The following is a 23,278-nucleotide window of genomic DNA, read 5'->3' as shown; positions in this document are numbered from 1 at the left end:
AAGGATTTGGGTTACATGATAATGAATAAGCATGATATAAAGGCAAATATTATAAGGCAATACTGGATGCATGTGGAGGAGTTCACATTTGTTGATCTTTGTTGTGTACCTTATTAAAGAGATGGGTCTTCAGTAGTTTGCGGAAGTTGGTTAGTTCATAGATCGTTTTTAAGTTGCAGGGTAGCGAGTTCCAGAATTGTGTATTCAAGTAGGAGAAGGCTGACGCATACATTAGTTTGTATTTTAGACCTTTACAGTTAGGGAAGTGAAGGTTGAGGAATGTGCGGGATGATCTTTTAGCGTTTCTGGGTGGTAGGTCTATTAGGTCTGACATGTAGGCAGGGGCATCTCCGTGAATGATTTTGTGGACTAGGGTACTATTTTGATAGTGATATGTTCTCTTAGTGGGAGCCAGTGTAACTTTTCCCGTAGAGGTTTAGCACTTTCATATTTTGTTTTACCAAATATGAGTTTAGCTGCAGTGTTCTGGGCTGTCTGAAGTTTCTTGATTATTTGTTCTTTGCAGCCAGCGTTTTTTGGAGGGCTCACACGTTCCACCAAAAGTGAACCAGGTAGTGGGATAGGGGCCTGGGTCCCCTTCTCTACAGTCCACTTCACTGACCACTAGGCTACTTCAGGGACCTTCTTGCTGCCCTAATAGAAGTGGCCATCATATCTGAAGCTGTCTTAGAGCCTATTATGTACTGTCACAGTCACATCTTAGAGGGCTGGGAGGAGTTAGTGACCACTGGGGGAGTAAGGGGGTTATGCCTTAATCCCTCCAGTGGTCATTTGGACATTTAGGGCACATTTTGGCTAATTAGTCATGATTGAAACAGGTGTAGCCAAAAAGTCTGAAGCAAAACGCCTAAAATCAGGGTGTCGAAAATCAAATTTTTGAGAGAAAAACATCCTTCTACCATCTTATGACGGGTTTGCAAATGAGCCCCTATATAGAGGGTTGCATGCCCCTTGTTTTCTTAAATACGTTACTCAGACTTCACTTATGCTTAAGACTTAAATGATTGAACAGAGGAAGAAAACTTTTTTTGTCCATATGGGTTGGCTGTATCCACGTATTGCCCCTCCCCCCAGAGCTAGGAAAGGTTAGGTTATGGAAAAGAGTGATGGTAATATGGTGGGTTCAGCCCGTGACCAATAGGGTAGAAGGGGTCTGGAGGGGGGGAGGATGCTAAGAGGATGTATTATTTACTTTGCATCGGATGGAGTGTAAGGATCAGCACTCTGTTTGGGCCTCTCTAGGGATGAGGAGTTATTGGGGGAATATTTGAGAAATTGCTTTAGAGGTTTGTGACAGGGGGAGGGGGTAATAAAATGATAAAAGCAGTTATGGTTGTATTACAGTGTATAATGTTTAATGACTGGTTGTGTAATGTTTGTTTCTTAACTGGCTGTTTGTATTTTGTATGTTGTTTCTAGTGTTTCTTAATAAAGATATCTAAAATGGCAAAATACCTCTGCAGAAGAAAAACAAGGGGCACAAAACAGCCACAGCAGAATATACAGTGGGGGAAATAAGTATTTGATCCCTTGCTGATTTTGTAAGTTTGCCCACTGACAAAGACATGAGCAGCCCATAATTGAAGGGTAGGTTATTGGTAACAGTGAAAGATAGCACATCACAAATTAAATCCGGAAAATCACATTGTGGAAAGTATATGAATTTATTTGCATTCTGCAGAGGGAAATAAGTATTTGATCCCCCACCAACCAGTAAGAGATCTGGCCCCTACAGACCAGGTAGATGCTCCAAATCAACTCGTTACCTGCATGACAGACAGCTGTCGGCAATGGTCACCTGTATGAAAGACACCTGTCCACAGACTCAGTGAATCAGTCAGACTCTAACCTCTACAAAATGGCCAAGAGCAAGGAGCTGTCTAAGGATGTCAGGGGCAAGATCATACACCTGCACAAGGCTGGAATGGGCTACAAAACCATCAGTAAGACGCTGGGCGAGAAGGAGATAACTGTTGGTGCCATAGTAAGAAAATGGAAGAAGTACAAAATGACTGTCAATCAACAAAGATCTGGGGCTCCACGCAAAATCTCACCTCGTGGGGTATCCTTGATCATGAGGAAGGTTAGAAATCAGCCTACAACTACAAGGGGGGAACTTGTCAATGATCTCAAGGCAGCTGGGACCACTGTCACCACGAAAACCATTGGTAACACATTACGACATAACGGATTGCAATCCTGCAGTGCCCGCAAGGTCCCCCTGCTCCGGAAGGCACATGTGACGGCCCGTCTGAAGTTTGCCAGTGAACACCTGGATGATGCCGAGAGTGATTGGGAGAAGGTGCTGTGGTCAGATGAGACAAAAATTGAGCTCTTTGGCATGAACTCAACTCGCCGTGTTTGGAGGAAGAGAAATGCTGCCTATGACCCAAAGAACACCGTCCCCACTGTCAAGCATGGAGGTGGAAATGTTATGTTTTGGGGGTGTTTCTCTGCTAAGGGCACAGGACTACTTCACCGCATCAATGGGAGAATGGATGGGGCCATGTACCGTACAATTCTGAGTGACAACCTCCTTCCCTCCGCCAGGGCCTTAAAAATGGGTCGTGGCTGGGTCTTCCAGCACGACAATGACCCAAAACATACAGCCAAGGCAACAAAGGAGTGGCTCAGGAAGAAGCACATTAGGGTCATGGAGTGGCCTAGCCAGTCACCAGACCTTAATCCCATTGAAAACTTATGGAGGGAGCTGAAGCTGCGAGTTGCCAAGCGACAGCCCAGAACTCTTAATGATTTAGAGATGATCTGCAAAGAGGAGTGGACCAAAATTCCTCCTGACATGTGTGCAAACCTCATCATCAACTACAGAAGACGTCTGACCGCTGTGCTTGCCAACAAGGGTTTTGCCACCAAGTATTAGGTCTTGTTTGCCAGAGGGATTAAATACTTATTTCCCTCTGCAGAATGCAAATAAATTCATATACTTTCCACAATGTGATTTTCCGGATTTAATTTGTGATGTGCTATCTCTCACTGTTACCAATAACCTACCCTTCAATTATGGGCTGCTCATGTCTTTGTCAGTGGGCAAACTTACAAAATCAGCAAGGGATCAAATACTTATTTCCCCCACTGTAGGTCCAAACAAGAAACAGCCAGTAGCCATCAAATTAAAATTTATTAATAAAGCAACCTTTGATAATAGTGTATCCATATCATCATACCATTCAGTTGTTTAGATAATTGTCCAGCATGTTTCAGCAATGAATGCCTGTCAGGGGCACAATCAACTCTCAGGGCAACTGTCACACCTTAAGAGGGCATGCAGTGTGTCAAATGTTGCCAATACTGGCCAGTATGTACTTATTCATAAACTGCATATAAAGGGACCAGTACAGAACTCCTCTCACCTCCCCCCTCACACATAAAACGTGAGATCAACTTTCTAAAATCATTGCTCCCTCTGATAAAGGCTCTAATCTCAGCATCAGCACCCTCACTCCAATCACGGCTCACACTTCTCCCCATTTCAGCCCCTCATGTGATGAAGGCTTCCCACGTGTGGAAAACAGCCTAATATAAACCTGCCCTCCCCAGCAGCCTCCACTCTAATAAGGGCAAAATTGCAGTATTCTATAATTAATTCAGGTATACGTATACTACACCCAGACTGCATCATGGTGTGTATCCATAATATTCTATAAGGGGTCATTTATGTGCTTAAGTAGCCATTTACATATGTAAATGACAATTTATGCAACTTCTTACTGCCTAAAAGTAGGTGGCGCTTTTATAGAATTACTAAACAATTGCATTTTGGTGTTATCACGCATTATCAGAGCTTGATAACATCCCACTTCCTCCCAACTTACAACAGCTTGACTCCCTCCAGACTTAAATCCCAGCTGAAAACGCACCTTTTTACCCAGGCATTCAGCTGAACTAGCGTTAACTTCTCGCTAGGTGGGCCTGCGGGACACAACCTCTCCTCCGCTATTTCTTCCCCTCTTTCCTGTCATATAATGTAGTTCCTCTGTCCTGTCTCCTTCCTCCTCCTTTTCTGATCATTTATAGTTCTGGTTGCCTTATCCTTGGTATATCAACTAAACTATTTTACTGTTTACATTTTGAATAGCTTGTTTTGTTGCCTAATATCAAGTTCAATAATGCACACATTGAACAATATTTCTTTCATTTATAAATTGTATTTTTTTTTCTGTTGTAGGTGGATTATGATCGAGCACAGAAGGCTATTAGCCCACCACTCAGTGGATCTGACACCTACCCCAGAGGCACAACAAAACTACCTCAAAGCCAGAACAAGACTAGTTATTCAGCAGGTTGCTACCAGTATCCTCCAGTGTATTATAAAACCTCCCTTTATCACCAGTCTTCCCTCCCAGCAAGTTCTCATTTCATGTCCACGGCATCTTACCCAAGCTCTCCTAGTATTACTTCAAGCACTTATTCACCCCCCAGCTGGGGATCAGCCTCAGATCAGCACCCCTCCAGAGTATCACATGAACAGTTTAGAGCTGCTTTGCAGCTGGTAGTCAGCCCTGGGGATCCTAGGGAGTACTTGGACAACTTCATTAAGATAGGAGAAGGTTCAACTGGAATAGTTTGCATTGCCACTGAGAAACACTCTGGAAAACAAGTTGCAGTGAAGAAAATGGATCTCAGGAAACAACAGAGGAGAGAGCTTCTCTTTAATGAGGTAATTTTATTTCTGGATTTTCTGTTCTTCAGTCTATAGGCAAAATGGTTGGAAAAAGGCATAGGAAGCAGTTCCATAACTGGGTGCCACAATTTAGGAATGTTGATGCTGAGCTCAGAGCATTGGTTTTAAAACAGCATCTGTGTGCCAAGACACCATTATAAAATACTAATGTAAGTCAGCATCAACTCACCTACATTTAGGCATGCCCACTTATGCCATGTCAATAGCAGGCGTAAATTAAATGTGGTACTTTAGCATGTAACTTACAGCATTGTCAGTTACACATGTAACTGGGAACCTGCCCATGCTCTGCCAGTGTGTATGCCCCCTTGTGGATAGGTGTAAGGCAGCTGTGTGCGTATTTTATAGAATACTGTTGAGCGCTCTGCTGGCACTTACACGCTTAACTGTGTTCTTACTCATGTGCTTGTGTGCTGTAAATTTGCACGGGTATCTCTGTGCTTACCCATGTGCTAGTATGCTTTAAATTTGCACGGGTAACTGTGTGCTTACCCATGTGCTAGTATACTGTAAATTTGCATACATAACTGTGTGCTTACCCATGTGCTATTATGCTGTAAATTTGCACGCATAACTGTGCACTTAGCCATGTGCTAGTATGCTAGAAATTTGTATGGGTAACTGTGCGCTTACTAATGTGCTAGTATGCTAGAAATTGGTACGGGTAACTATGCGCTTACCCATGTGCTAGTATGCTAGAAATTGGTACGGGTAACTGTGCGCTTACCCATGTGCTAGTATGCTAGAAATTTGTATGGGTAACTGTGCGCTTACCCATGTGCTAGTATGCTAGAAATTTGCACGGGTAACTGTGCGCTTACCCATGTGCTAGTATGCTAGAAATTTGCATGGGTAACTGCGCTTATCCATGTACTAGTGTGCTGTAAATTTGCACGCTTAACTCTACTTACCTATGTGCTAGTATGCTAGAAATTTGCATGCGTAACTGTGCGCTTACCCATGTGCTAGATGCTAGAATTTTGCATGGGTAACTGTGTGCTTACCCATGTGCTAGTATGGTAGAAATTTGTACGTGTAACTGTGTGCTTACCCATGTGCTAGTATGCTAGAAATTTGTACGTGTAACTGTGCTTACCCATGTGCTAGTATGCTAGAAATTTACACAGGTAACTGTACGCTTGCCCATGTGCTAGTATGCTGTAAATTTGCAAGGGTAACTATGCTCACCCATGTGCTAGATGCTAGAAATTTGCACGCATAACTGTGCGTGTACCCATATGTTAGTATTCCATAAATTTGCACGCACAATCAGCGCATAAATTTGTGTCCTGTTATAGAATGAGGGAGGTAGTGGTTTCTCAGTGAGCTTCAGGTTCTGTCAGACAGGGAGACTAGGTTTGAGACTCAGGTTTGTTTCAGGTTCCCCGGGCTGATCTGGGTGAGCCGAGGTTCCTTATATATTCATCTGTGGGCAGCCAGGTGATAGAGCTAAGTATTGTGCAGTTACCCACTCATTCTATAATCTTGCGCACACTTTTATGCACTTAGCACACAAACTTGTATTCATAACTTAATTGATAAATTAGGTGTTAATTAGCGCTAACTACTAATTGGCTATAATTGGAGTTAATCATTGCTATGTGACACTAATTTACAGTTACATGTGTAACTGCGCTTTTAGTCGTAATTCTGTAACCTTACCCTGGAAAAAACCATTAGCACATAACTGCTAGGATGTGGGAAGGGCTCTTATACACTAAGGTTATAGGATACCAACAATTATGCGTGTAGCTGCTACATTAAATTGCGGATATTTATAGCAGCAAAAGGAGTAGTGTGATCAGTAGGGCTCTCCTATGAAGAAAAACAGAAGGACGAGGAATTGTCAGGTTCTCAGGTTCAGAGCCCGCGGGGCCGGGCTCTGGAGCAAACGTGAGCCCTTGGGCTGCTGACGAGGAGTGACAGCAGCAGGCAAAACCCACCAACCAACGCTGGGCAAGCACACCAGCACCGGCAGGGACTGCAGGCACCGCCCAGCAACCGGAACACACGGACTGGAATCCCCCGGACTGGAGGACACCGGACTGGAACACTGGACTGGAATTCCCCGGACTGGAACACTGGACTGGAGCACACTGGACTGGTCCGAACAGCTTCACCTGCATTTAGCTACTAAGCCCCCCAGGAGTTGAGCTCCTGGGTTCGAGTAGCTGGCAGGACTTACCAGATACCGGATGACACAGGGACCAGGACAGGAAACAGAAGAGACAGCAGTGCTCCAAGGAACTGGACTAACCAGGGCAGTCCTAGGCCTACACTAACAAAAGGACTTCCTAAGCCCTATACTAAACAGGAGCTCCTAAGCCCTGCTCAACAAAGGGACTTCCTAACAGAGCAGGGAACTAAATACACAAGCTAACACAGGTGCTACTAAGCACCAAGCTACAAGCAGTGCTCTACAACTCTAAACTAACTAAGGTGCTCCTATGCACCAAACAACCAAAAGAGCTCCTAGCACTAAAAGGGAAGACAGGGAAGCCACAAGGAAAAAGCAGGGAAGCTAACACATAAGCCAAAAGTGCTTCTAAAGCACCAAACACCAACAGCAAAGACTGCAATGCTCCCAATAGCACAAACACCAGAAGTACTTCTAACAGCAAACTCTGCAGTGTTCCTAACAACACCAAACCCTGAAGTACTTCTATCAGCAACAGAGCTTCCAAAGCCCTACATACAGCAATGCTTCCAAAACCAAGAGGGAAAAGCAGGGGAACCAAAGGAAAAGCAGGAAAGCTAAACACACAGACACCAGTGCACACTAACCTGGCCCTTAGCAAAAGCAAGCAGGGAAACTAGACACAAAGTCAGAAGTGCACACTGCACCACCCTATCCAAAGCAAACACCACCGTTGCAAAAGCTCTGAAGGAAACAACACCACTTCCTTATCAAGGCCCTCCCTGATGATGTCACACTCCCTAGACCTAGGCAAAAGCACACTGACCCAGAGAGGCCCAACCCACACCAATGCAACACCGTGAAGCACTTGAAGCCAGTACACCCAAAGAGAGGTAGAGCTAACTCAGTGCACTCACACAGCTGTGGTAAAGTGAAACAATTAGAGCCATGCTGCTGGAAGCTGCCAGCACAGAGAGACAGAGCCAGCTCAGAAAGGACAGACAAAAGAAACAGAAGCCAGCTAAGAAGCTGACCCCCAGGAAAGAGGTAAGTTTGAGAGGGGTTCTGACCCCAATCATAACAGGAATATAATAAAACTTTTATTTCTTCAAGACCCAACATGGCACTGTGTTTTAGCATAAAGCCTACATCCGAGGTCTGTACACAAGGTCACTGAGAAGTATAGGAATCTCTGGATAACAGTCTTGATAAAAACTCTGATCCAAAAAATAGGACGGTCAGCTCGTGACACAGAAACAGGAGAGCCCTGCTGACCATACTACTTTTGCTGGTATCTGCTGACGTACGGTCTTCCGCTTCCGCGGTGTCCCTCCTCGGATATTTATACCGGGCATTGACATAATTTTATTTATTTTTATTTCCATTTTGCTCACACCTTTTTCAGTAGTAGCTCAAGGTGAGTTACAATCAGGTACACTGGGTATTTCTCTATCCCAGGAGGGCTCAAAATCTTGGTTTGTACCTGAGGCAATGGAGGGTTAAGTGACTTGCCCAAGATCACAAGGAGCAGCAGTGGAATTTGAACCAGCCATCTCTGGATTGCAAGATCGGTGCTCTAACCACTAGGCCACTCCTCCATCATGTAAGCACACATGATGTAAGCAGCCTAAATGTTGCCGTGTAAATACCGACTTAGGCTAGTATTCTGTAACAACAATTATACTCTTAATTGCTGATACAGAATTTGTGCTTAGCACACAGTATCCCAATGCCTAACTTTGGGTGAGCTGTACTGACTTACTCTCATAGTGCAACAGAATAGAGCTCATAAAATGAGCTTTCCAATGTGGACTCTGATGGGTACGTCTAAGCCACTGTGGGAGACAGACTGCTGGACTGAATTTCTTGTTTTTTGCGAGGGGCATAGCCAAAGCAGTCAGTGATGGTATATGGTGGCTGAATTGTTTTTACCTATTTTGTTAAAAGGAGTAAATATGCTGTCCGTTGGTCTTTCGAATTAGCAAACTTGATAGTGTTACTAGTCATCTGCAGGAATTGCATTGGCTACGGTTGAAGGGTCATCATGTGTTTAAAACTGCTTGCGTTCTGTTTCTCATTTTACAGGCGGCAGCCCCTAACCTGTTGTTCTCTCAGTCTTTGTTGTCATTCTCTTAGATTACAGGATCAATTATTACTGAAGTCTCCCTCTGTTAAAGATATTTGCTATAAGCGATTACTTAAATCTGTGTTTCCTTTCTAGGCTATCTATGCCTGCAATAATATACCTATTACAATCAGGATGGTTTCAAATGACTTGATCTTTCAAAAGTGGTTGAAACTAAACTAGGACTGTAATTGTTATTTAATCTCACTGCTATAACTGTATATTGTTGTTCCCCATTACTCTTTGGGTTCTTTCTTATTTTGTAAGTCGCATTGGACGTTTTTAGGAATTTTAGCAATTAAGTTCTGTGTTAGATTGGATTAGGTCAACATGGAATGCTAAATTTTCTAGCTATGGCATTTCTAGGAAACATAGAAACAGGGAACATGGCAACAGAAAAAAAAAAACATATGGCCTATCTAGTCTGCCCATCCAAACTAACTTCTAGTCTATATAATAATCTAGTCTCTATATTATTTTATTTTTTTATTTTTCCTTATAGATTCTCTGTGCTCTTCCCGTGCTTTCTCATATTCAGATAACTGTTTTTGTCTCCACCACCTCCACTGGGAGACTGTTCCATACGTCCGCCACTCTTTCTGTAAAAACTTTTCTTAGGTCACTCCCGAGTTCACCCCTTTCACCCTCATCTTATGGCCACTCATTCCAGAGCCTCCTTTGCACCGAAAGAAGCCCATTTCGTGTGCATTTATACCGTGAAGGTATTTTCCTCCAGGGTACACATGTCCCTATATGCTTTATGATGGAAACCACAAAACATTTTAGTAGTTCTTTCTGGACTGGCGCAGTCAAGGTTTTATCTTTTTGAAGATATGGTCTCTAGAATTGCCCAAAGTACTCATGAGATCCTAGAGACATACAGAAGCCATATTGCATCCTTTTCCCTGCTAATCATTCCTTTCTCTGTGAACCCAAAATCTTAAGGCTTTTGCTGACACCTTTGGGCTCATTTTCGAAAGAGAAGGATGCTCATCTTTTGACATAAATCAGAAGATGGGCATCCTTCTCACAGGGTCGTCCAAATCGGTATAATCGAAAGCCAATTTTGGATGTCCCTTTCGATTATGCTCTTTTTTTCATTTGTACAACTTTTTAATATTGCTGCTCCTGCTAGATGTACTGGCAGATAGATACACATACACTCCTGCACATCTTTATAGTAGTTTACAATAGGCTCTGTGTTTGGCAGAGACTTTTGTAAAATACAGGGAATTGTGAACAGAGCCATAGCGAGGGGAGCTGACACCCGGGGCGGGTCGCCGCTGCGCACCTCCCCTCCCCCCGGGTGCAGCACGGCGCACCCTCCTCACGCTGGAGCGCATAGCTCTCCCCCCCCCCCGGCGAGGGACAGGCGGGAGGGCCGATCCACCCCGACTGCACGTTGCTGGGGTGTGTCGGCTCCGCGCTGGTTCACTGCTCTCTCTGTCCCGGAACAGGACGTAACCTGTTCCGGGGCAGAGAGGGCAGTGCACCAGCGCGGAGCCGACACCCTCCAGCGGCGTGCACCCGGGGCGGACCGTCCCCCCCCCCCCCGCCCCCCTTCCTATGCTACTGATTGTGAACATCCTGACCAAAGTATCGATTCCCATCTCAAAGCCCTGTGTAGAACTGGGCCTCAGATGATAGCAATAAAGAAGTGTGCTGCTTATGTATATTAGTCACTGTAAAATACATTTTCTTATTTATGTCCTCTCTGCATAATGAATAATTATTTCATTGCTAGAATATTGTTGGACAGCCATTTGTAAGTTATGGAATAGAGTGCTTCGTTTGTATTTTGCAATTAAGCGGGTAGTTTCAAAGCCATTTACACAGGTAAAAAAGCATTTTACCCTCATAAATTGACTGAAAATCTCCCTCCCTCAGTGTGGCTAAACGTTTGTGTGGTGTTCTGTAACATATATGCTTCTAGCTACATCAAGATGAAGGCATTCTTAGGGATGCATTTAGTGAGAGGTGGAAAAGTGTAGATTTGTTTGTATTTTAAATTCATATGTGTGCATAAGTTTCCCAGGAAGGAAGCAGATGTGAATGTCTGCAGGCACTCTGTACCTATGGCAGAATTCAAAGCTAAAGTACAAGTATACTTTGAGGGGCATTTTCGAAAGGGACGTCCAAGTTGCAATTTGGACATCCTTACAAAACGGCCAAATCTAGGGGCAGGGAAACCCGTATTTTCGATACAAGATGGGTGTCCATCTTTCGTGTCGAAAATACCGTCAGGGACGGCCAAACCCTTAAATTTAGACGTCCCTAGACATGGACGTTTCTGACTTTTGGGGATTTTCGAAACCAAAGACGTCCATGTCAAAAACAACCAAATGTAAGCCATTAGGTTGTGGGAGAAGCCAGCCTTTGTAGTGCACTTGTCCCCCTGACATGCCAGGACACCAACCAGGCACCCTAGGGGGCACTGCAGTGGACTTCATAAATTGCTCCCAGGTACATAGCTCCCTTACCTTGTGTGCTGAGCCCCCCAACCCCCTCCCCCCAAAAAACCCCACTACCCACAATTGTATACCACTACCATAGCCCTTATGGGTGAAGGAGGGCACCTAGATGTGGGTACAGTGGGTTTTTGGTGGGTTTTGGAGGGCTTGCTGCTTCCTTCACAAATGTAACAAGTAGGGGGGGTATGGGCCTGGGTCCACCAGTCTGAAGTGCACTGCAGTACCCACTAAAACTGCTCCAGGAACCTGCTTGCACTGTCACGGACCTGAGGATGACATCTGAGGCTGGCAATCAATATTTTTAAAGGTGTTTTTTGAGGATGGGAGGGGGTTAGTGACCACTGGGGGAGTAACGGGAGATCATCTCCCTGATTCTCTCCGGTAGTCATCTGGTCATTTCGGGCACCTTTTTGTCCCTTAGTCGTAAGAAACACAGGTCCGGGCAAAAACGTCCATGTATTCGTCAGGGACAGCCTTGTTTTTTTCGATTATGGGTCAAGGATGTCCAGGCGTTAGGCACGCCGAACTCCCGCCTTCGCTACGCCTCTGACACGCCCCCTTGAACTTTGACCGACCTTGCGACGGAGTGCAGTTAGAGACATCCTAAATCGGGTTTCAATTATACCGATTTGGACGTCTCTGGGAGAAGGACATCCATCTTTTGATTTATGTCGAAAGATGGACGTCCTTCTCTTTCGAAAATGAACCCCTGAGTCTTTTAAAACTGGTGCAACATCAATGGGTTAAAAGTACCTGAAGGCTTTGTCCCAGCATGGGCATTTGGAGCTAAAATTTCAGCACTATCTCCTGGATTCTATATATGGCGATTAGAGTTCCATGTGCAAATTGGCACGTGTGCAGAGCTTAATTAGGAAGCAAGCCAATCAGTGACTAATTGGATGTTAACAAGCAATTACCGGTACCAATCAGTACAAATTAGGATTTACATGCATAGCTTGCTAAGCGTATTCTATAAAGCAATGCGCGTAAATCAGATCTCGTGGATCTCATAAGGGGGTGTGGTCATGGCAGGGGCAGGTTGCGGGCATTCCTGAAATTTATGCGCAGTGTTATAGAATATACCCGATCCAGGCCTAAATTAGTTGTGCACTTTTTTACACCAGGTTTTAGTTGGTGTAAATGGCTTTGACTAAATTTAGTCGCAGGAACAAGAGCTACAGGTAAAGTTTATAGAATAGTGCTAAGTGTGTTTTTTCAGTGCTGATTTTTTAGGCGCCATATATAGAATTCGGTTCTAACTGCATAACATTATAGATATCAATGTAAAGTTATGCATATACTGGCAATCCTTTTTTTGCATTAATGACCTTTAAAAAAAACCATTGAAGGCAGTAAGGGCTCACGCAGTAATCCTGAACTGATAGTTATTTTTTATTTTTTGTTACATTTGTACCCCGCACTTTCCAGTGTACAGTAATGTTGTACTAATTGATTAACACAGAAACACCCACTCTTCACCCCCCAAACATACCACCCCAACAAAAATAACAAATATTTTTTAGCGCACATAGAGATTAAAAACTTACTGCAAGATACCTGAGCATGCCGCACAGTGTGCCATTTTAAGTTGCGTTAAGTTCACCCTAGTGCTTACTGCTGTTTGTTTAGTAAAAAAGAACTCAAAGAGATGTATGTGACTAAAAGTTGTGTTACCCAGGCCATAAAGCTAAATGCAAAGCAGTTACACATTTAGCAACCGCTGCCAGTCACATAACTGATTCTGAATATCAGCTGCTATGAAAATTGATTCCTAAATGTGGGCATCTCAAAACATGAGTTAAATGTTGTAAGATTAAATCAAAGTCGCAGCTAAACCGAAAAACAATAGTAGTTACTTTATTAATTTGTTTGCATAGGTTGTAATAATGAGGGATTACCATCATGAAAATGTGGTCGACATGTACAATAGTTATCTAGTCGGTGATGAACTGTGGGTTGTTATGGAGTTTCTGGAAGGCGGAGCACTGACAGACATAGTCACCCATACGAGGTATGTATGCCTGGCATCATAGTTAACTTTTAAGATTGTGCAGCATGCAGTGACTGGTCTTGTAAAGGTTTGCGCTTTCATGGTCCCTTCATAACCTGAATAAGCCAGCTGCTGAGTCTCTACATGCTTCACTATGGCATTTTCTCTCAGTTGAGAAGACCAAACCATCAATTTTCTGAGAAGTTGATTTAATAAATAGTAAAAGGATCACAGTTGCAATAAGTAAAAGGTATGTTCATCCAAACATTAGAGAAGAGGAAGGAGATGGTAATATCCTGTTTGTTTAATAGAACTCTGGAATCAATGGAACCAACCTATAGACACCATGATGAAAAGATGAAGTAGAGAATTATAGCTAATGTATATTTTATTGACGTAAGGAGCATACTACACTATAATGTGTTCTGTTTGTGTAGTTTATTGTTGTAATTGTTTATTTCCTATATCTGAATTATATCTGTTGTATTCTGCTTTGGGTGAATTTCCTCAAAAGGGCAGTAAATAAATCCTACCAAATAAACTGGCCTCCTTTTTTGGCCAATATCCAAGCACAGGAATGGAGAGCAGTGCCTTAAGGCTTGGAATGTATTTGTTTAAAAATATTTATAACCTGCCAGTCACTAAAATTCTCGCATGGTGCTCTGAATCTAGGCATTAGAGGGGGAAGGTTACTAGGCAGAACACATTAACATATGAAGCAATCTTCAATCTCATAAAACATTAACCATAAAATCACAGTTAACTAAAATACATGTAAAGCATCAAACAACAAATAACGTTAAGAAAAATGATATGAGAGAAAATTAAAAAGAACATTTACCCTCTATGTGACGTCAAATGTAAAAAAAAAAAAAATGAATGAACCCCTGATTGATTTGAACATCTCAGATATTTTGGAATTTTCAGAATTTGAAATAACAGCTAGAGCCACATTATTGGGTTTTTTTAAAATCAAGATATGGATTCAGTTTTGAGATTGTATTATAAGACTACAGATACCTCTCTTATGGGAAAGAAAGTACAGGTGTTTCCTGATGTGTCTAAGTGGATGCAGTCTAGATGAAAGAAGTTTTTGGAACTGCATTCTGTAGTAACTTCATTAGGAGCTTCCTTCCAACTTAGATTTCCTTGAAAATATTTTGTGGTATGTCAGAAAGTTTGGTATGTTTTCTATGAACCTGCTAAGTTAAGATTGTTTCTGGATAGCAAAGGTGTTACTCTTACCTAACCTCCTTGTTTGTTAGGTTCATTCTAGGTCTGTTAGGCTTTCTTCTGAAAATCAAACAAATCAGTTCTTACTCTCACTCTAATAGGCAGCTGATTCCAAGCAACTGAACCCAAAATGCAATGAAGAACAATATAGGTGGGATAATTTTGTGAAGGCTTTCCATTTGTAAGCCTGTGTTACACAAGGAAAAGGCCTTTCATAAAATAGGGCAGTGGAGTTCATGTACACTGTGTAAATACACACAGTGAGAAGATGGTACACACTTATGTATCAAGGCAAAGGACAGTGGGGATGACCATGCAATTGGGGCAAGATGGCAGCAGCCAGTCCTTTATTTATATTTAGACGTCAAACAGAGGTCAAAACTTGTCAAACAGCAGACCAAACACGGGCCATGTTTCAGCCATAGAGTCTTCCTCGAGTGTCCTCATAAAATAAAAGAGCAAAACACACAATATTGTAATCATACAATACAAAACATTAAACACTGAAAAAAGAGGAAAACAAAGGAAAGTTACAGCGTTTGGCACCAAGGTTTGTTTTGTTTTAGCTCAAAGGCTAGTGTTTTCCTGGATGGACCAATGTGAGTTTTTCCTTTATATTTTGGGTTCTATATGTTATGCTATAGAAGCCATGTTTTTTGTTTTCTGTGAGGAAAAGTTTCTGATATTTTACACTTCTACTGATACCCATGAGTTTAACCATATTGGACCTTATTCTATAAAGATTATGCTCCTAAATTTATGAGCGTAACCTAAAATTTATGCTTCTAAATTATGAGCGTACTCTATGCTCCGAAATAGATTATACTGCTAAATTAGGAGCATAAATTAGGATCATAAAAGGCCCTTATTCTATAAAGGTTATGCTCCTAAATTACAAGCGTAATCTATGCGCCTAAATTTATGTTCCTAATTTAAGGCCTATTGGGGGAGATTTTATATATGTACCTAAAACAATCGGCTCTGAAATCGGTGCCTACTAAGCATATTCTATAATTGGTGTCTAAAAGTTGATATCTCAGCGTTGGTCTTCATTTTGTCTTCATCACATTTGTGATTTCACTTTTTCGTATTCTTTTGCCCTCATTTTGCCATTTATACACTTTGGGCCAGATTCTGTATATAAGGCGCCTAAAAAAATCCGTGCAGTAAACATTTCCACCTAATTGTCTTCTATAAGCGGCGCCTAGACTTAGTCATGGTATATAGAATACGCTTAGTAGATATCCCAGTGTCCAATGAAAACGTGGCGTACATCCCTGCTTTACACCCACTGGGCTAGATTCTATAACTGCAAATGTAAATTTGGGAATGCCCATTTCCCTGCCCATAGTCACACCCCTTTTCAACTGCGCATATTAAAATTTAGGCTCAGTTCATTACAAAATACGCTTAGCGAGTTATGTGTGAAAATTCTAATTATTTCTAATTAGTGCTCATTATTGCTTGTTAAGTGCTGTTATCAATGCTAACCAACTTGTTAAGCCAATTAAGTTACGCATGTTGTTATAGAATACGCCTGGACTTTGGCGCGGATCTCTAGGTGCGCTATATAGAATCCAGAAGCATATTTTCAGATCACTTTTAGTTTCATAGAATACCGAGGATGTGCACCAGGATTTACACCAGGTTTCAGTTAGTGTAAGTCCTTCTGCCCAACCCTGGGTGCAGAATTAGGTGCTAAATGCTATTCTATGAAGAGTGCTCATCCAGGGGGATTAGGGAGAATCACCCCCTTAGGGAGGAGAGTCTATATATGGCGCCTAAAAAATCATCGCTGAAATCATTGCTGACTAAGCATATTCTGTAATTGGTACCTAGATTTTAGCGCTCATTATAGAATATGCTTATTTGATATTTCAGTGCCGATATCTGCATGCATCCATTTACTCCAACAAAAACCTTTTGTAAATCTCAGCATGTAGATTTAGGCGCACTGGGCCATATTCTATAAATGTTGTAATGCCTATGAAACGACCATTTCCCTGCCCATAACCATGCCCCTTTTTGCCTGTGTGTGTTAGAAGTTTGGTGCATGTCATTACAGAATATGCTTAGCGAGTTGTGCACCTAAATTCTAATCAGTGCCAATTACTACTCATTATTGCTTGTTAAGTGCTGTTATCAGTGCTCATTAGCTTGTTAAGGCAATTAAGTTACACACGGTATTATAGAATCTGCACACACTATATAGATCCTGGGGGTTAACTTCTCATATAAAGCCTTGGGTGTAACAAGCACTTATTAAAATCTGTGCATGCTTTAAATTGGTGTGAAACCCCAACCGGGGAACTTATTTTTTCCATATAAATTATTCCCTGTGCACCCATCAGCAAAATTTGAAAATGAAGAGTATGTGCATATTTCAGTTTTTAAAATTACCTAGGGAATTTATATGCTTGCATGACTACCTGCTCTTTACTGCATAAACATTTTCTGGGTTAATTTGTACTCAATTTCAAAATCTGTGCTAAAGAAGCAAGTTAATTTGAGTGCACTTTCTATGCAAATACCTGGAATTAATTTGCACATAGGACTACTTCCAGTGCATATAAATGGCATAAATTAACATTTATTTTATTTCTATCCTGCCTATCACCTAAGCAGGTTACAAATATTTAGCGTCAACCACATACTTTTTTAACACAAGTCTAGTAACTGCGAGTGCATAGGCGCACTGATACTGGGATATTCTGGCATTATATAACAGAACCTAGATACCTAGTTTCTGTTATGGAATAGGCTCCAACCACCCACCCTTGGGGCACCTAAATGGAAGAAGTGTCCAATTAGAGAATTGCCCCCTTAAAGTATATGCGTACAGTATCTGTGCACTGTTAGACCTAGTTCTGAGAAGCTGCTGTGTACATAGGCACCCTGTTATGCAATTACCTCTTAATTTGCAGATTTACTGTGTTTTTCAACCTTTTTCTTTTTCTTTGTTTTAGGATGAATGAGGAGCAGATAGCCACAGTATGTCTGTCTGTCCTGAAAGCTCTCTCCTACCTTCATAATCAAGGAGTCATTCACCGAGACATAAAGAGTGATTCAATACTGCTTACCAGCGATGGAAGGGTGAGCATTCTAATGGTCTCTCCAGTAAGGGTCAGATCACGAAAACTAGGGGCAGTATAATTCCAAATTGTTTTTGTATACCACGCTGAGTAGCCTGGTTCCTGAGAGGGCAGTCGAGAAGCAATAAATAAAATGATATGAAATTAACATTAATAAATGCATTTATCCTCCTGCTCCATAACTATTCACGTTTACAAGGGAATTGAGAAAACATGTTGAATAAACTGCAAGAAAATCTAACTAGTTGCTTGTGCTGACTTAGATAAATCAGAGAACATACTAACACTGGGACTAAAAAATAAGTAAGTGTAATGGGTTTTAAAAAAAGAAAAGGTTTTCCTGTCTTGGGGCTTACAAGGGTTCTGGGGTGTTTCGGAATGTATTTTGGCTAGATCCTAATGTGCATTGGTGGCCAGTGGCTGTTTTGGTCCTGGGGTGTTCCAAGACGCTTCCAGGTTGTTCCGGGGCTGGTCCAGACGTGCCCCAACTTTGTCAAGAAGGTCTGAGAGGGCTCCGGAGCAGTCTGGGGTGGAGAGGCACGGAAAACATCGCTGCCGCAATTGAAAGTGCCACTTCGAATGAAGAAAATGGGGCTGGCCAGCAGGAAAATTCCCAGCTTGAGGCCTGGTCCAGGGTCGGGACTTGTGCACATGCTCAGAAGAGCTCCGGAGCTCATGGTAGGCTGCAATTGAAGCCAGGACCTCGATTTTTGAGGCTTCCCAGCTAGCTACCTCGGGCCATTGCACCCAAATACCACTGGCATCGAGAGTCCGCCGGGACCCTGAAGAAGGATGGGAGCAGCCTGGAAGGTCCATGAAGACTATAGTAGGAGGTCTTTTGGCCTCAGGTTTTTTTTTTTTATTTCATTTTATTTGGGTCATTTTTGGTGGGCTATTTTTCTGGCTTTCCAGCATTGGTTTAAAAATTTTCTTTTTATGGTTGGGGGTCCTGAGGTCCATTTTAGGTGGGCGCAGGTGGCTAGAATTTTTAAAATTTTAGTGGTTATTTTTTACTGTATTTAATGCGGAACGCCTAACACAGCTTCTGGTGTGAAGTTTTGAATGCAACGCCCATTTTTAAAAAAGGTTCCAGGGGAGATCCGGGAAATTATAAACCGGTGAGTCTGGCGTCAGTGCCGTGGAAAATGGTACAGGCTATTATTAAAAACAAAATTACAGAGCACATCCAAGGACATGGATTACTGAGACCGAGTCAGCACGGCTTTTGTGTGGGGAGATCTTGCCTGACCAATTTACTTCAATTCTTTAAAGGAGTAAACAAACATGTGGACAAAGGGGAACCGGTTGATATTGTGTATCTGGATTTTCAAAAGGCATTTGACAAGGTACCTCATGAAAGGCTACAGAGGAAATTGGAGGGTCATGGGATAGGAGGAAAAGTCCTATTGTGGATTAAAAACTGGTTGAAGGATAGGAAACAGAGAGTGGGGTTAAATGGGCAGTATTCACAATTGAGAAGGGTAGTTAGTGGGGTTCCTCAGGGGTCTGTGCTAGGACCGCTGCTTTTTAATATATTTATAGATGATTTAGAGATGGGAGTAACTAGCAAGGTAATTAAATTTGCTGATGACACAAAGTTATTCAAAGTCGTTAACTCGCGACAGGATTGTGAAAAATTACAGAAGGACCTTATGAGACTGGGAGACTGGGCGGCTAGATGGCAGATGACGTTTAATGTGAGCAAGTGCAAGGTGATGCATGTGGGAAAAAAGAACCCGAATTTATAGCTACGTCATGCAAGGTTCCACGTTAGGAGTTATGGACCAAGAAAGGGATCTGGGTGTCGTCGTCGATAATACGCTGAAACCTTCTGCTCAGTGTGCTGCTGCGGCTCGGAAAGCGAATAGAATGTTGGGTATTATTAGGAAAGGTATGGAAAACAAGTGTGAGGATGTTATAATGCCGTTATATCACTCCATGGTGCGACCACACCTTGACTATTGTGTTCAATTCTGGTCGCCGCATCTCAAGAAAGATAAAATGGAACTGGAAAAGGTGCAGCGAAGGGCGACTAAAATGATAGCGGGGATGGGACGACTTCCCTATGAAGAAAGACTAAGGAGGCTAGGGCTTTTCAGCTTGGAGATGAGACGACTGAGGGGAGACATGATAGAGGTCTATAAAATAATGAGTGGAGTGGAACAGGTGGATGTGAAGCGTCTGTTCACGCTTTCCAAAAATACTAGGACTAGGAGGCATGCGATGAAACTACAGTGTAGTAAATTTAAAACCAATCGGAGAAAATGTTTCTTCACCCAACGCGTAATTAAACTCTGGAATCCGTTGCCGGAGAACATGGTGAAGGCGGTTAGCTTGGCAGAGTTTAAAAAGGGGTTAGACGGTTTCCTAAAGGACAAGTCCATAAACCTCTACTAAATGGACTTGGGAAAAATCCACAATTCCAGGAATAACATGTATAGAATGTTTGTACGTTTGGGAAGCTTGCCAGGTGCCCTTGACCTGGATTGGCCGCTGTCGTGGATAGGATGCTGGGCTCAATGGACCCTTGGTCTTTTCCCAGTGTGGCATTACTTATGTACTTATGACAGTTGCACCTGGGAATGTAAAAATTAACTCTTGTTGAAGTTTTGGGGGAAAAGTATTGAATTTTAAGGGTAATATTTTGGCAAAATTGTGTACTGTGGTAATAGGTGGTGGTTTTTAAATTTTAAAACATGGATTGGATTCTACTTGACATGACATGGATGGCTATCTGATTTTTATTAAAATTGAGTGTCATGTTAACTGTTTTATGATGAAGTACATTTTTCCCAAAGAAATTAATGGCAAAAGGGGGTTTCAAAATGGATATTGTACAGGATTCCATATTTAAAAAAAAATCAGCAAACGTTCTGTGTGCGTTTGGCTCGGAGGAGTCTCCCGGCCCAGCTGAGTCTCCCTTGTTTAGGCAATGGAAGTCGTTGCAGTTGTCAGAGGAGCTCAAGAAGTTGAGAAGAGCAGGTGTGTGAATGCAGAAGGAGCAGTTAAAAAAAATTGAAAGTGACTCTTTAAAAAGAGTTGGAATGATTGGAGAGATGAGCAGGATTGGAGACCTGCCTGAAAAATAATTGTTGGATGGAGAAAAAGTAAACTTCACTTTATTCTTTTGCTGCTGTGTTGTGCCTGAGCTGAACCTTTGCTGTTGTAATGATAGTTGAAGGCTGAGAAGTAGAATTACCTACCTTGAGTGTGCTTTAAGCAGCTTCAGTAGAAGGTGGTACATTCTGCAATGCCAAATTAGGAAAACTGAATGAGTGAAGTGAGATGGCGGATGCAGCACTGCTTGTGTGTGAGAAGTCAGCAAATCTGTAGATTCAAAAGTGTGACTGAGAGTGATGTTGGTCAAAGTCATAGGTGAGAAATGTGTTAGAGGCCTGAAACGCTAACTGTGTGATCGCAGTATTGCTGAGTGGGACGAGTCTTCTGCAGCAAAGGCTCCTTTAGTTTAGGGATTAAAATGAAAAGGCAGGACAACTTTGCAGAGAGGTATATAAAATAATGAGTGGAATGGAACAGGTGGATGTGAAAAAATAACTTCAAGAGACCAATCCAAGATAAGGGGTAAGATGCTCCAAAAAAAACTTTATTAAGGACCCAACACGGTCCGTGTTTCGGTTTTTAAAAAAACCTTCATCAGGGGTCTAAAAAATATAATAACAACATATATAATTAAATGAAACATTAAATAAAAGATAGACGCCCTTTTTATAATCTCACAAAAGATGAGAATCAAGCATTGCGTTCCCTATCATTGAATACAAATATTGTTATAAAACCAGCCGATAAGGGTGGAGGCATTGTTATTTTAGATCGAACATCTTATATACAAGAAGTAATGAGACAATTAGGTGATACTACCTTTTATGTACCTCTTAGTGATGACCCTACAGACACTCTAAAAAATGAAATAACTACTATTGTTGACTACTGAGCATCCTGTGGTTCCAACGATTTACATCCTACCCAAGATACATAAATCTATGACTGATCCACCAGGCAGACCCATCATTTCAGCAAATAGTTCGGTTTTGGAACCTCTTTCCATATTTACAGATTATTTCCTTAGACCATACATTCCCAAAATTAAATCATACGTACGTGACTCATCCCACTTTATTAATATGTTGGAAGAGTATAGTGGTGACTTAGAAAATTTACTCTTAGTCACCCTTGATGTTGAATCACTGTACACTAACATACCTCAGTTGGAAGCATTAATTGTCATTGAAGAAACCTTACGTGATAGGCAAACTGACATACGGATCCCCAATAGGCTCATTTTTGCCTTGGCTACATTGGCCTTGACAAAAAATTATTTTTATTTTAATGGTAATTTTTACTTACAGATCAAGGGCACAGCTATGGGGGCGTCCATGGCCCCCGATATAGCTAATCTTTACATGGCTAAATTTGAAGATCTATACCTATTAGATCACCCATATAAACATCATGTTAAAATGTATAAGAGATACATAGATGATATCTTTATACTGTGGAAGGGCAATAGTGGTCTATTGCAGCAATTTTTTGAATGGATCAATACATGTGATTCTAATTTAAAATTCAAAATGCAATTCGACACAGATAGCATTTCTTTTTTAGACATTAAGATTAAAAAGGATAGACATAGGTTCACTACTTCGTTATATAGAAAACCTACAGATAAAAATTGCTATTTACACTATTCAAGCTATCACAATAGAGCATTAAAAGACAATTTACCATTTTGTCAATTTTTAAGACTGAAGAGAATATGTGCTGATGAAGATGACTATTACAAACATTCTAGAGATTTAAAGAACAGATTTAGACAACGTGGCTATCCGAATAAATGTATTACAGAGGGGTTTAAAAAGGCTAGCTTGAGAACGAGAGATGAACTGTTGAATACCGGTGTTAAATCTTACTCTAATCCAAATTTAGTCTGTGCTCTTAGATTCTCGTCATTGAGCCACTCTTTTAAGAAAATCATTTTAAAACATTGGCACATTGTTCAGATACATTCATGTTTTAAAGAGGTTGTGCCTATTTTTGCTCTCTCGAGAAATCCCAATTTAAGAAACCATTTAGTTCCATCTTTTCTTCCAATGATTAAAGATAATTTGACTCAAAAATTTGGTGGACACAGACCGTGTAATTCATGCACAGTTTGTGCCCATTCCCTTCAGTTAGATTCATTCATACATCCCACCACAGGTAAAAAATATGAGTTAAGATTTGATAGTGACTGTAATACTGAGAATGTTATTTATATGATTCTATGCCCTTGCAATATGATTTACATTGGCAAGACTAAAAGGAAAATAAAAACTCGAATAATTGAACATCGTAGCTGCATCAGGAGGCAAATAAAATCAGCTCCATTAGTTGAACATTGGATTGATGCTGAACACAGCACTGATGATTTAAAATTTTTTGTGTTGCGGCTCATTAAACCAAATCCCCGTGGTGGAAATATCGATCAGAAATTGCTAAGAGCAGAACAA

The 23,278-nt window shown here is 41.6% G+C and overlaps 1 protein-coding gene across 2 annotated transcripts in view; it reads left to right on the top strand.

The window, feature by feature from the left end:
* PAK5 (p21 (RAC1) activated kinase 5) overlaps positions 1-23,278 on the top strand; it is a 141,109-nt gene that overhangs the window by 90,753 nt on the left and 27,078 nt on the right. For both annotated transcript variants that reach the window (XM_030196323.1, XM_030196322.1), the window contains exons 3-5: positions 4,208-4,699; positions 13,334-13,467; positions 17,646-17,772. In XM_030196323.1, coding sequence (XP_030052183.1) covers positions 4,208-4,699; positions 13,334-13,467; positions 17,646-17,772 — 753 coding nt within the window. The remainder of the gene's footprint in view (positions 1-4,207; positions 4,700-13,333; positions 13,468-17,645; positions 17,773-23,278) is intronic.

Source organism: Microcaecilia unicolor, chromosome 3 (genome assembly GCF_901765095.1).
Source record: "Microcaecilia unicolor chromosome 3, aMicUni1.1, whole genome shotgun sequence".
Taxonomy (NCBI): Eukaryota; Metazoa; Chordata; class Amphibia; order Gymnophiona; family Siphonopidae; genus Microcaecilia; species Microcaecilia unicolor.
The sequence above is the reverse complement of the archived record's forward strand: the minus strand, read 5'-3'. Positions and strand labels throughout refer to the sequence as shown.